The sequence below is a fragment of the Tetrao urogallus genome, assembly GCF_951394365.1.
Source record: "Tetrao urogallus genome assembly, chromosome: 1".
NCBI classification, from domain to species: Eukaryota; Metazoa; Chordata; class Aves; order Galliformes; family Phasianidae; genus Tetrao; species Tetrao urogallus.
Genome location: NC_136813.1, coordinates 154027602 through 154042399, shown reverse-complemented (window position 1 = coordinate 154042399; position 14798 = coordinate 154027602). Strand labels below are relative to the sequence as shown.

Genomic DNA, 14798 nt, shown 5'->3' with positions numbered 1-14798 from the left:
TTTCTGATAAATATATTAAGAATAAAAGACTTGTATATGTTTTGAACACAAACAAAGTCAGAAGGAATTTTTTTGTTTGCAAAGATATGGAAAATGGATGAGGGATCATAGTAAAATATGACAGAATTTGAAACACGGAAAGTCTGAATCTGTGAACCAGGCTTGAGGTTTTTTGGTTTTGTTATTTTTCTTAACATGAAATGGAGGAAGTACAATAAATTAAAATGTAATACTTTGAAAATGGAAACCTAAAAATGCCTGTGCTGTGATAGATTTTCTTCCCTAAAATCTATTTCAAAGTGTCTACAAAATACCTACTGTTCTTTCTGTAATGAGAAGTCTAAGAAACTCAATGGCAAATAACATTTTGAGAGAGATTCAGAACAAATCTTCTTTGTTTTGTATATACACACATATATATATTTGTATATATTTAGATATTTTGCAAACTATCTAAATTCTGAATAGCCTCGTATAATACAACCAACTCTAAACTAGTTTTTAATCTCCTGATATCTCCCACTCATTTGACAAACCTCCTTTCGCCAACAAAAAAAGACTAAAAAAATGTGGAATGTAATACAGTTTATAATGACTATCCTTATAGAATCTTTTTTTTTTCCTGAAACATTAAAATCAAAACATAATAAAATTAATTATCTGGATTTTGATAATAATGGTGGTGGTAAATAAAAGCCTATATCCCAGTATACAAGTATTAGTAGGGGAAATAAATGACCCCCAGCAAAAATGAATATATACAATGTGTCCCCTTTTTATTTCCTTTCATGACATAAAACAATACCTACTACCTAATTCAAGATCCTCTGTTTAGTAGAAGAATGTTTTGATTCAAGATGGCACAAGTAATATCTCATTATGTCACCTTCAAGTACAACTTCTTTTCAAAACTCTTTACTGTATTATAAATTACTTGTTAAATTGTTAAAATGCTATTATATATATATATATATAAAATACATTTGTTGAATCTACAGCAACCTGAATTGCTGACTTCTTTGCAGTAATGGAAAATATTGATGGATTTCTCTTTTACATACTCAAAATGCATTGTTTTAGGGAGCTTTGTCCTCCCAGCAACAAAATTTCACTTTGCCTTTTTTGTCTTGGTTTACACCGGGGTTAAATCCCACATGAATCTTCATTCAATTCTGGAAGTAGCAAAAACCAAAAGCTACAGATCTCTAATAAAAGATCTTGCGGGGACTAGAAATGTTATCCAGTCAATATATTTCAATTTTTTCCAAAACTACCTTGCAAAGTAAGATTGAGATCTTGAAAAGGTAATCTGGTTTTGATTGTATTTCTAAACATACACTTTCTGTCCATAGAATTACCAGAAGTGACTGATAACCTCTTCCAGAGAAATGACGTTTTTTTGATGCATTAACTTATTAAAAAGTTACTCTTCCTGAAAAACTGTAAGAACGTTTTCAGCCTAAAACATGATTTCATTTACAAAAATACCTTAAATAAATTATGTTACTCAATTCTCCTACATTCCATTAAATTTGCATAAAAACTAGCAAGCCACAACTACCTTTTTCCCAGTACTATAACCTATCAGGTGCATGAAAACAACAACAACAACAACAACAACAAAAAACTGTGTTTCATAGAAAATCAAAACAATTTCTTGGAAAGCGTGGCTTATATGAAATGTAACATTGGAAAAGTTACCAGAGGAAAACATGAACAGGAAATGAAATAAAGCATTTCACATAGGAGGTAATTTGTGAGTAGTTATTTATACAGAACAGGGAGAAAGATCTTGAAAAGATTATGAATAGAATTTTGTAAAATTTGCCATGTGTCACATTCTCTTATGCATTTATTTTTAGTTGCTCAGTGGTCCTTTGCAAGAAACTTTTATTTGACAGTAAACTATTTTTTCCCTACTGTCAGAAAATACAGAAATCAATGTTCTATTCACACAATAAATACAGAATAAATCTGTAAATTATCTATAGATAAATAGATTATCAATCCTTTAAATGTACAAGTGGTTTCCAAATTGTTATGAATGGTATCTAAGCTCATGCACTGAAAGGACCCTAAAGCTGTAATCAAGAAATGCACCACAGCTGGTTCAAGGCTACATACCTGATTTCTTTATTGATTGCATCTAGCTGCTCCTGAAGCATCATGGCCAGCGTCTGGGCGTCAGAATGGCCACTTGGTGACAAGAGGTCCATGGAGCTGAAAAGCGTTTCTCTATCATCATCATCAATGTCAGACATTTCAGTGTCACTTTCAAATGGATGACTGCTCAAAACACCAATCTGCTGAGTCCTATTCCACTCATGATCTCCAAGTGATTTTACCTAAGCAGGAATTAGGATATATATGTCTTATTCCACAGAAAACAGTTGCAGAGTTGAACTATAAAATGGAGAAGGAAAGTAACTCACATTCAAGAATACTTATTCAATAATTATTCTCCATCGATACGTGCAACGTTATGGCAAGAAGGCATTTGATTGGCATTGTGGAGGATGTAAACTATTTTCACATAATTTCTAATGCTGTGTAAAGTTAACTGCTAGGAAAATTTGTGAAGATAATGAAAAAAGACAAATAGTCAAATACACTCAAACTTTGGAGTCTGAACTTCAATATTTTCTGCCTTCATTTTAGTACAACAGTGATCTATGTATAAATAGAAAAAAAACCTACTCTTGGTGTTTGTGCTTATTCATTTATTTGGTTTTCCAGAAATACGCAAGCCTTAAATTTGACAGCCTGAAAAACATTTTCATTTTAAAGAATATAGGAAAATAAATCGGATATTAACCTTTGGTTCATCTCTGCGTACTCCCATGCGTCCCCTTCTAGGTCGCCTTATCACCTTAGTTGACCGATAGTCAGACTGGCTCTCCACCAGTGAGCCCACAGAATACCTCAACTCTGCTGATGAGTCCAGATGAGGCCTGAGAAAAGAATCGAAGAAACAGAATTCAACATGAAGATAATTAGCACAACTGGCTGCTGAATAAATTGTTCAAGAGTGAGGATATCTGTAACTCGTTTTTACAGTCCTTCGTTATGAAAATATTGGAGAACTGCCCTTTGAAAAATAGCATAGTTTATAATTATTTATTTTGAGAGATTTAACTAGAAAGAAATATGAAATCTAAGAACAAGTACCTACAAATTTTCCATAAAAATGCATTTAGGACATTTATAGACTATGGCTTTGAATAGAGCAAGAAGAGACAGATTTGTAAGATCCAAAATTAACCAGTGCAGACTTGTAGCTCCAAAAAGTTAAGATTTTATGGCAGCTGAACACAAATAAATTCCACAGGTAATACAGCTACAGATATTGACTGAAGCCTCCTTTACTCACAGGGGGTGGAGGGGCAGCACTGAGCTCTGCTCTGTGTGACAGCAGCAGGGCCCGAGGGAACAGCATGGAGCTGCGTCAGGGGAGGGCAGCTGGGTGTTAGGGAAATGGTTTGCACCGGGGGGGTGGGCATGGAACAGGCTGCACAGGACTGTGGACATAACACCGAGCTGCCAGAGTTCAGAGTGTGTTTAGGCAGTGCTCTCAGACATAGGGTTTGATTTTGGGTAGTTCTTTGTGGAGCCAGGATTTGGACATTGTGATCTTTGTGGGTCCCTTTCAACTCAGGATATTTTGTGATTCTATGAAAAGTATTATTTCGAAAGAAATTCAAGGTTGAGTTTTAGGGCAAGAAGAAATTTAGGAAAGAATAATTGCCTTTCTAGAATAATAAATTGATTTAAGCTGTTAGTAGTGCAGTACCTACAGTACCTGTCTCACTGTTCAGTGCCCTGTTAGGATGTTCTCAAATCTCTCTGAGTACTGCCTTCAGATGACATTATGTGGTCTTGTCCTACACACTAGGCAAAGCTACGTTATTTCTTAATAATAATAATAATAATAATAATAATAATAATAATAATAAATCTTAGATGCAGTGATGGTTATAACTTCATTATAAAAAAATCTTGGGGGGGGGGGGGGGAAGGGTATTTGGCTACACTTTTAAAATCACTGTAATTTCAAAGACTTCCCTTAATCACAGTAATACTTCAGTGTATACTCACTACTACAAGGCCCCATTTACCTATAGAAAAAAAAGTGAAAAACAACAGTAATAATAATTCCACAGATCCTGTAGTTTAAAAGAAATACATGATTATACGTGGTCTGAATGCATTATTTTAAAGTCTTGTCACTTATGCTTACCTTCTCTTTCAATTCAAAATGAGGAAACATTTGGCATTAAATATTACCTTGACAATGTGGGTTCAATTAAAGAACCAGCTCTCAATTTCATTTGATCCAGTTCAGATCTCAGTTTCTCAATTTCTTCTGCAAGTCTTTCCTGGAAATCAGAATAAGAAGACATACTTAATTGCGATCCAAAATATATTCAAGTTTCTGAGATACTAACCTTACAAGACTAAATAACTAGGACAAAATATGCTGAATGTAGATATGCCTACAATAAGGAAAAGCAGGAAACTCATTCAAGCCTCTTTATCGCTAAAGGACCTACACATCAAAAGGAGATTGCATCAGTCTCCCTATCATTTTACCATTATCTGCAGATGATGACAGGACAAGTTTATAGTTGAAACCTGATTTTTTTTCTTTCTGTGACACTATGGCATGGAAAAGAAAAAACAACACTGATTTGTGCACTAACTGGACACCAAGCATAGATCAGCTTGTGACGCACCATTTGCCCCTTAGAGGTAGAGATTGGCTACTCGCCTTTTTATTTACAAACAGAAACACAGACTTAGAGACAACTAGATTTTAGGTCTTCTGTTCACCTGCAGCTTCACAGTGCACTCTTGAGAGCTTCTAAAACTCCAGCACACGGTGCTGCTTGTGAAATATTAAAGTGCGCCATTGGATTTGGGAACAAAATAAGAAAAAAGCTCTACATCAATGACTAGGGAAAAGAAGTGCTGTTTGTAACAATTGTCTCCTATCCTTTGCTTTGAAAAGAAAGCCTGCAGAACATTCCTCAACAAAATCATTCATACACTTTGAAAAGATAAAACAAGTGGTAGTGGAAAGAATTCTACTATGCAGGTGAGTACAACACTTACTAGGGTATACTTACCCAATAAATCAGTCAATAAACTACATCATGTAAAGATACTACTATTGTAGATCAGTAGATATTCAATAAGTTACTCTAGAGGAGTTACTGCAGTATAAATTCCCTTTAAGTAAGTTCTAAACTGCTTCTCGCATTTCAGAAAAATATTGGCAGCTGCCAAGAGCACAGACAATTTCATGAGCTCCCTTCTCAGACTTTCTGCTTTTCTAGAAGATTGTCTGAATATAGATTAAAAATGACAATTGATTTGAACAGATCCTTCTTTGCTGTTTTTCTGAAAGTTGTTGATTTTGGATACTGAATTTCACATTTATTTTCGTATTGAACTGAGCTTTGTTTTGTAAATTCTTTTAGTGGATTTGATACATTAAAAAAACACTTCTGTGAATCTGAATGCAGATATTGGATTTGTGAATCCTGCCGCCCTCAAGGCAACTATAACTACAAAAGAAAATTTTAATATTTGGGATTGGAATAATATTTATTATTAATGTGACTGATTCACTAAGCAGTATTAGGGGTTAATTTGCAATGAACTAAGAAAGGACATTTTCAGTTAGACTTAGCATAATGCCACAGCATCTGTTAAGAATTGCATCATAACAAGAAATTACATTTTTAACTATGAAAGTGTAACCAAATGTGCAGTTACATGCACATTTCTCTTAAAGAAGACTTTTTTTCAGAATTAAATCTAATAGAACAAAAATTACAGAGCCAGTGAAATTAATACGAATTTTAGTATTGGGTTCCTGAGGCTAGGATTTCAACCATGAACTTATCTCAGAAGACTTGTTAGAGACCCTCATTGGCTATTGAAAACATCTTTGTGATTAAAGGAATTATCCTACCAGGATGATTTCACATGATATATGGATGACTGAGTGTATTTTATGTCCAAATAATAAGTATTTAACTTTTTATGGGAACAGATAAAATAAGTTTTAGTAGTACCTTGTCATGTAAAGATTCTTCCAGATTTTTCCGGAAACTTTCAGACTCTTGAATCAACACGTTCTACAAATAAAATGAAAAAGTGAAATAAAGATGAATTGAAATAGAAAGAAATCAGAGAAATATTATATAACAGAGATCACCAAATGCAGGTAATCTCCATGTAGAAGTTAGCAAATTTAAGAAATGAGCCTGCACATTCACTCGATTGGAAAACTAAAATCCTTTAAAGCTTCAGTTTGAATACATAAATTACTAAAAAATGTATTAGCCTGTTTTTTCAAAAAGAGCAAAAACTTTTCATTTTCCTTGAACTGAGCAACCATCATGCTCTTACACAATTATTTTGTCCAGGCCCTCTTTTGGCAGGCCTATATCTTGCTTTGTTACAATGTTTTGTTTCAATGATGTAAACCTGAATTATATCCTGCAAAAGATTTCAGAATAAATATACTGAAAGATACTTAGATCAGACTAAAGAGAGAGGGATTAAAGAAGGATAAATAAAAAGTTCTCAGAGTTAGCTCCTCACAGAAAACCTGTAAATAACATTTCTTCTCCTCCTGTGGTGGGAATATGTTATTCTTCCAGAGGAAGTGAGGTAAAATCAGCAAGCTGAAATTCAGGATTGATGGCATATCTGAAACATGGTCATTTCTCAGTTCTAATGCCCTTTATCTCACTCCCTCGTAACACACTGTGCCCTGGTTCTTCATGAGCCAATTAATCAGGCTCCCTATTGATAAAGCGGGGATTCATAACACACAGAATTTCCAGTTCAGAGTGATCGTGGAAAGATTCTTGTGCTCATACATGCACGATGTGTTGAATGTACAGAATGTAAGAGTTAGATTATATTTGTGGTCATAATTGTTGTATACAAAACTGCATGATATTTCCGTCTTGATAAATGTAGAACATGTTTCATACAAGAGAATCTTTATTGAGTGAAACTTTATTCTTTGTACTGTACCTTTTCTTCAAGTGCTGCCATTCTCTCTTTTAGGTGCAGCTGAAGGCGTTCATTGGATTCTGTCAGAAGTCTGTCTACAGTATCTGATAATCTTTTGTTATGCTCCTCATTCATTTTTTCTCTTTGCCTTGCCTTTTGTGTAGAATAGAAGAGACAGATTTGCAAGGTCCAAAATTAACCAGTGCAGACTTATAGCTCCAAAAAATAAAGATTTTATGGCGGCTGAATACACTTAAATAAATTCCACAGCTAATACAGCTACAGTTACTGACTAAAGCACATTCATTTTCATAAAAGCAAACTACTTTGAAAGCTGCAAGTAGATGTAAACTAGTTTATTAAGATGTTTGAGTAAAATGTCATGATGCTGCCATCACTTCTATAAATAAAACATATACCAGTGGATAGAATTGTGTGCTGGAGTGTGTAAGTTGCATTATATTGACAAATTAAAAGAGGGAAATTACAGAGAAGTTGCTTGCAATACACATACTCTTTGAAGTTCCTGATTCTTCTCTTCAAGTTGAGCTTCTAAGTGTCTCATACGTTCTTCAATGTTTCCATGTCTTTCTTCTGCCTGTAAAAAATAAAAAGACTCTTTCTATAATTCAATCAGTTTTGTGTGTCTTTATCTCACTAAAGTTTAAACAAAACATAAAGCAAGCTACTACTAACTGCAAACTTAGTTTTCAGAAAAGAAACTTTATTTAAACAGGCAGCTGAACAGCATTGCTTGAAATGTGTCAGCTACAAAGGCCTGTTACATCCAAGCATCAGCAAAACATTGGAGTTATTTATGAGCAATGAAATCAGCCAAATGTAACATGCAGACTGTGCATGGTTTGAACACAAACCTGCCATCGTAAAATTGTAAGCTCCTGAAGCACTGAACTGCACGATGGTTGATTATCAATTAAAAGAAAAAAAAGTTAAAGAAAATCAAAACAAATCAGATGGATTCTATTTAGCAATAGAAAGTAAAGTCCAGTAGGACTACCTTCCTACGTATGGAGATCATTTCTTGTAGTTTAGCTTCCATAACATATTGATAATCACCAGATGAGGTAGAAGAGGTTGGATCAGACTAACGAGTCAAGGAAAAGGAGAGGGACAAAATTGAAAAATCAGAACTAAAGACACTGACACTGAACAGAACACAGCACAGAATGCTTAAAAGAAAAGTGTGACTGAAGATTTAATACTTTTAACTGACAGATTTTTAAGTGGAATAAACTATACTGATACTTGGTGGATATGATGCAGTTGGTATGGAGAAACTGAAAAATAATGGAATGCTAAAAAAGCTATCAACCTACACATGGAAGTTCAAGGTTAGTGATGGCTGGCTGATGACACATTACTACAGAGTGGATTTAAAGCAATACTGTCTAATCTAATGTTTTTTGGAATGATGGCAAACCAACACCAGAACAAGACTCTGAGAGGCCAGTGGCAGAAAGTCCTTTATAATTTTCTATCATTTTCTAGAAATGAAAACAATGCATTACTATTAAATTTATGGATTGGTCAATCATAGAATTGTGCAATGTTATGGTACATTCCCTGTCTTCCACGAAACAGAAAGAATGTAAGAAGAGACAAACTCAGTATTCCATCTTAGAATACACTATGTAAGTCCTTTCGTCCAAATAAACAACATGGTATTCATCCCTTTGAAAGGATCCACCCTGGTGGATCCCTTGACAAGATCAAGGTCATCAGATAAAAGAAGAACCTATAAATAAAAATTCATTAGTAGGAATGGAAAGTCATTACTGAATATAGAAATAATAATCCAACCAAAGATTCATTACTACTTCTGACCAAAGGTGACCTTAGTTAGGTCAACAGAATGTACTGCAGAACATGAATATTCATGTTATTGTCATATCAAACAAGCCTACGTTATTATTGAAAATGGAAAAAAAAAAACAACACCCAAAACTTAATAAAAAGACAGTACTGTACTAGACTTTTTGCTATGAAAATCGGAATGTGCATAAGGTGTATAGACAGTGCTACTGATGAAGTTGAATTGTGAGTTTGTGTTTGTCAAATGCTGAATATTTCACTCTGTCAAGTTTACCCTCAGAAAGAGATTCTGAACTCCATGTTTAGATTTAAAAAGCTTTGATATGAGCAATAAATAGTAATTTTACAGCTCTGTGTTTTAGTGAGACTGTTTTTCAGACACTGTTTTCTGCTAATGATTTATAAGAATAATTATCAGTAGATATTATATCAGTAATATACTCATCACTATATCAGTATATATATCAGAAACTATATCAGTAGATATAATTCCATCTGTATGCCATAACCTGTAATCATACTACACTTAAACTTAGTAGTATTATCAGGACTAAAAGATCAGAATACAAACAAGATTATGGTCTAGAGTTTTATAAGTATAAACCGCAGATTTTGATATGGAGACAATAATTATAGAAAGTCCTTGTATAAAATACAAGAATATTTAATAAATTTGAAGATCACTGACACTAACACTCCTTTCAAATTACACATATTCACAAAGTCCAAGTTTCTGCAAATGTTAAGGGGCACTCAGTAGATTTTCTAACTAAGCTTATAAGTTCAGTTACTGTTTCTGAGCATGAAGCAGGCCTGCTGTTTATTTGGACTTAGTCATTACCTGAAACTGTTTTGTTATGATTTGTACCAGTGACAATCCTTTTATGACTATTTTATTTTTGAATTTTACATATTAATTTTCTTCAGCAATCAAATGCTAATGCTCTGTTCTCTTTCCTAAATTGGATAAATAGGAAGAGAGGACTGAAAATGTTCACTTCCTGTAGTTGCAGAGAGCCAAGTCATATTATTCGCTCCATGAAGTGACCAAGCTTCATCTCCATAAGGTGATTTTTTGAATCTTGACTGCACTACTGATTCAAAGCCTTCCCTTAATGAACCTCCAAGGGTCAGGAGAAGATTTGAAGTCATCAAAGCTCTGAGCTGCTGATGAAGAAGGCTTAAGGAATTCTACTTCTTTTGAAACTGTTTTCATTGAGGAAGATACAGAACCCATTAGGAGTATCACCCTACAAAATTAAAATACTTAGAAACTTCATTAGTTGACTGCAAGCTTTAAAACTGAGTTACCTATCTTGACCACTTTTTATATTTAATTGCAGGTTTATGCAGAATATAGTCTATTACTTCAAGGTTCAAAGGGAATTTCATTTAAGACTCCTGATATGTGGTGCTGCCTGTCACAGCCTGTCCTTTAGAAACCGGTGTGACTGGTATATCGTACACATTTATTTTTCAAATATAAAAAATTGGTTTTTAATCATTACTTATTTTGTGAGTGGAAACTGTCCTCTCGATGTATAAAATGATTGTGCTATCAGCCCTAACTACTGCTGCAAAAGGATAATTATCTCCTGAACTTTTTTATGCTACCTGAACACAGAACATAGAAAACACTCTTGAGAGAAAATAATGATTTTTTTAAGATCCTTATAACTATCTAATTCTGCTTATTTCATTAATTTCTAGTGCATTAACAATTCAGTAAGGTATGTGTATAAGATAAATAAAAATCTTTTTGCATGATAGTTTTCAGACAGATCTGAAACAGATCTTCAGACATTCTTCTGACAGATCTTGCTGGATGTGATCTAGAGTACCTGTGTTCAATTTTCCAGCATAAAAGAAAACAGAGATGATCTCCAAATTAGTTCTCTTTAAATTTCTTAAGTAGGAAAAGATACCTGAAGATTAATTAAAATTCAGTGTGTCCTAGTATCAAAATAAATGCAATTATTCTAAACACTTGTTTGAGTATTTAATGTTCAGTGTTTCCCTTATCCATTTGGACTTGTTTGCTTATTCCCAAATTCTTTGCTATTCTGAAAGAGCCAAATTATTTCATATTTAAGACATTAAACAATTAGACTCCACTGCCTGTCTAAAGCTACTTACGCCTAGGAAGACAGAAAAGTACATACACATTCCCTTTTCTTTGCACTTGCTGAAACTCACCAACAGATAAAGAGCTTAAGTAGGAAAGAGCAGCACCTCTGTTTCTTAGGGTGCTTAGGTGGAATAAGCTCTTAAGGTGAGGCCTTCAAGATCTCATTGCCCTTTAGGCAGAAACCAGTTCAAACCTTGGTCTTAAAGAAACTCCTTTCAGATGAAGACCAAACAATTCAGCTAATGCCTAAGGGATTTGCAAATACCTCTTGCTCAGTCTTCTCCAATACTGTTAGAACTGACATGCATGTGGCAGCTCTTTTGGAGACTCAGAAGCCTGCATCACTGAATGCTTCTAGAATAAGACAAAGGCTGAAACAGCCATTTTAGTGTTACTCATATTACTGTAGCAGGAAAAATGATAGTAAGAACAACATGGATTCCAAGGTTCATAAGCAGACGGTGATTTCTTCTGACTTGCTTTGCTAAAGGTGATGGTAAATTAACTTAAAAACTACTAAAGGGCAACTTGGGTGGTTACTTGCTTGGCAAACTTCACCCTACGTTCCTTTTAAATATGATATGCACGCCTGTTTTCTAGCACTCTGTATAGAAAGATCACTAAAACACAATGTGGTATTCAGCAATTAGCAGGTAAATAATTTAGCCAGCACATTCGATTATAAATAGGTTTGTAAATTGTATATTTTAGACAGAATTAAAAACACCTGGACAAGAACTAACAATGTCTGGCCCCATGAAATATCGTCACGAGTCTTAATGTTCACTTTGCACTTTACATGCTATGATATAGCAAAGAAATTGCCTGTAAGTAACAGGATCATTTTTCTTTGATAGAGTACCAAAGCAGCCCTTATTACTGCTCTGTAACCTGATAAAGTTCCACTGTTAATCCTGCTGCTAATGCACTCACAAAAGAGATGTTGCTTTTACATTAGTTGTTACCGTTAGCACTGCACTTTTTCTAGGCCTTTTCATCTTAGCTGAAAAAAATCCAATTTCAGTCATAATGATGCAGAAAGCACCTGTATAGTACAGGTGCTATCCTTTTTTCTTCCTCATGCTGAGCTGCAGCAACAAATCCCAACTTTTCTAGTGGTACAAGCCAATTCAAACAGTTTTGAGACTGAGATTTTTGAATATATGCTGTCGCCATATTTTCTTCTTCTGGCACATATTCTCATGTCTATCTCTTGAATGAGTGAATTATTCGAGAATAAAATAATGTATTATTGAACTGAGCTATGCAATTGGAGGTGAAAACAAGTGACAATGGTGATTGAGTGATAACAGCTCAAAAAGTTATACGCTAGTTATTTCATTCTCGCTTCTAGCCCATTATGAATAATGAAAAAACATTTTGGCTTAAGTCACCCCTTTCCTGATACCCAATCTTTCAGTCATGAGATATCCACACATTCTTGTATCTCCTGTGTCTCACCACTACCTCATACACCTCGTATGTTTAGTAAGAAGTGCCTTCCAGCTAGCTCCATCAAGCTTGCTTTTCACTACCTCCTCATATCAAATAGGACAAAATCTTCCATGGAAGGGGAGGCACAAGAAGAGGAGTGGTTTCAGAAGACAAAGAGGTGTTGTAAACTTTTTTTTTAAGTTTTTTAAAGAGTTTTCTTGGGCTTCCTTCCCTGTAGAAGATTTTCTCTGTTTCCCAAAGATTATTCAACTTCCTTCTCCAGCTAATAGATCTTATCTTTCTTCGTGCTTCTCAAAAGAATTTTTGACTTAACCACACCCACTGCTTGCAGAAGACCTTCCTCATCACATTTGCACCCTTTCATCTATAGCCTTCTCTTTCCATCTTGTAATTTTTTCCCTATCTAATGCAGACCAGATCCCCATATCATCACAAAACTTGCATCAGGACCCACTTGCCTCCATCTTTCATGTCACTGTTCTTCACCTTTGAAATAAGCAGAATGTCTTACTATGCTAAATGCATTTTATTATGATTATATTATATAGAACTGGTGCCCAAAATCATGGCAGTGCTTTCGTAATGCAGCTAAATGAGGCACTGTTGGTATTTCTGGTTACCTGTATATAGGAATGATGAATTAAAATGAATTACATTGTCTTGTGATCAGAGAAGTGAATGTGGAACTCTTGCTGCACAAGTACCCAAGAGGAGAGTGAGTGCTGGTGGGAGTGACCAAATGGAAAAAAGTGGATGCTGCTGTCTCCATTAGACTATTCTCAATATAGGCAATGAGGAACTGCTTGACAGACTAACCATTTTAAGATGCTAATTGCTATCACATCTGTCCTGTCTATGGGAAATAAACATAGTCCAGGACAAATAAAGGTTTTAGTTAATGCTGGAGAGTGGTTGTTTCTGTTATCAACTGCCTCTTCTCCAGGGCAGACAAACAGACCAATCCCGTGAGAGTGAGTACAAGGTGGCTCAATGAATCATGGTAGTCTAAACCTTGGGATACATGCTGAGAGCTGTGCTACTTGTCATGACCAGACAGAATGCCAGTGTGACAGCCAGGCAGGACAGCACAGTACATGGGATCATGCTGTTCCAGGTTAGTTTGCCACAGGCTGACTAACCCTCCAGTTGCTCACCCAATGGGCAGAACACAGTGAAAACAAAGCCAAAGAAAAGTTTGAATAATTCAGGTAAATTTATGAGTACTTATCTGAGTTCACTGTACAGTCCAAACTTTTGGAAGTTCACTCCTTATGAACTAGTTTGGGTATGGAAAAGTAGCAAAAGACATTCACTAGCCCATATTAAAAAAGAAAGAAAGAAAAGTAACTCAAGTTTTTAAACTGACACAACAGAAGGATCTCATTCTACAGAATGCAGAATCCCAACCCAGGTAAATTATGAGGAAGAGTATAATAAATTGAATGCAGAATTGTAACATGCATATTTTAAATGTGAGAAAAAAATATCACATCCAACTCCAAAATATGTTTGTTCTGTTTTTTGTCCACGTGTAAATAACCAGTCTTATATTTTACCCACAATGAAGCAGTCATGGTTTCCAGTTATCCGATAGTACTTTCCTTTGATAAACATGTAAAATACATTAGGCTTAACTCACCTCTTTCACATGATTGTAACCCCATTAATCTCAGTGAAGCCACTTTCATTGAGGTAGTACAAAAGAAAGGAGAATCAAAACTTTGAATTTTTTGCAGAGCTGAAAGGGTAGTTGAATCAGGGGACTCATCTTCTACTTAATGCACATTGTCATTGCAGTGACCACAGATGAGGTGGCAGACTTAAGGCAGCCTGAAGCCAGCTAATTTAAGTACTACTAATGATTTTTATGCTGGAAGAAAGCTCAATGTAGACAAAATGGCCTAGCATTACTCAGTCCCTCAGATAGGTTTTGCATCTTTCGAGTAGCTGGGAGGTAACTATGCCAGTTAGACGACATAAAACAACTTAAGCTGCAGTGACTGGTTCCAAACTACCTTTATGTGACTCATGAAAAGCAGTTGGCCTGAAGTTTCAGAGCTGTCAGTGCAACACTTAAATAAGTTCTATATTTTGCAAACGTAATACAGAAGATATATAAACCATAGCCTTATGTAGCCTGTATTCTGACATTCTTCTTCATGGCATGTATTCCAAAAATATAGAATTTTAAATACAATTAGTTTCTTTTCTTTTTTTTTTTTTTTTTTTTTTTTTTTTTGTAATTAGAGAAGAATGGAATGAGCTAGCCTTACAGTCAGATGTACTCCTTAGATTTACTTTCTTGGCAAAAGCTTTGAAAACATACATCAAAGTGAAATGGGGTGGGCCA

The 14798-nt window shown here is 34.8% G+C and overlaps 1 protein-coding gene across 4 annotated transcripts in view; it reads right to left on the bottom strand.

Annotated features, from left to right (window-relative positions):
- Nucleotides 1-14798, bottom strand: part of PPFIA2 (PTPRF interacting protein alpha 2) — a gene marked incomplete at both ends in the record, with an annotated part of 269483 nt that overhangs the window by 35505 nt on the left and 219180 nt on the right. For 3 of the 4 annotated variants that reach the window (XM_079537791.1, XM_079537792.1, XM_079537793.1), the window contains 6 exons: nucleotides 2125-2345; nucleotides 2816-2951; nucleotides 4285-4376; nucleotides 6081-6143; nucleotides 7054-7185; nucleotides 7547-7630. In XM_079537791.1, coding sequence (XP_079393917.1) covers nucleotides 2125-2345; nucleotides 2816-2951; nucleotides 4285-4376; nucleotides 6081-6143; nucleotides 7054-7185; nucleotides 7547-7630 — 728 coding nt within the window. Of the gene's footprint in view, nucleotides 1-2124; nucleotides 2346-2815; nucleotides 2952-4284; nucleotides 4377-6080; nucleotides 6144-7053; nucleotides 7186-7546; nucleotides 7631-8050; nucleotides 8138-14798 lie in introns of all 4 variants that reach the window. The other variant, XM_079537790.1, reaches the window with a different exon arrangement.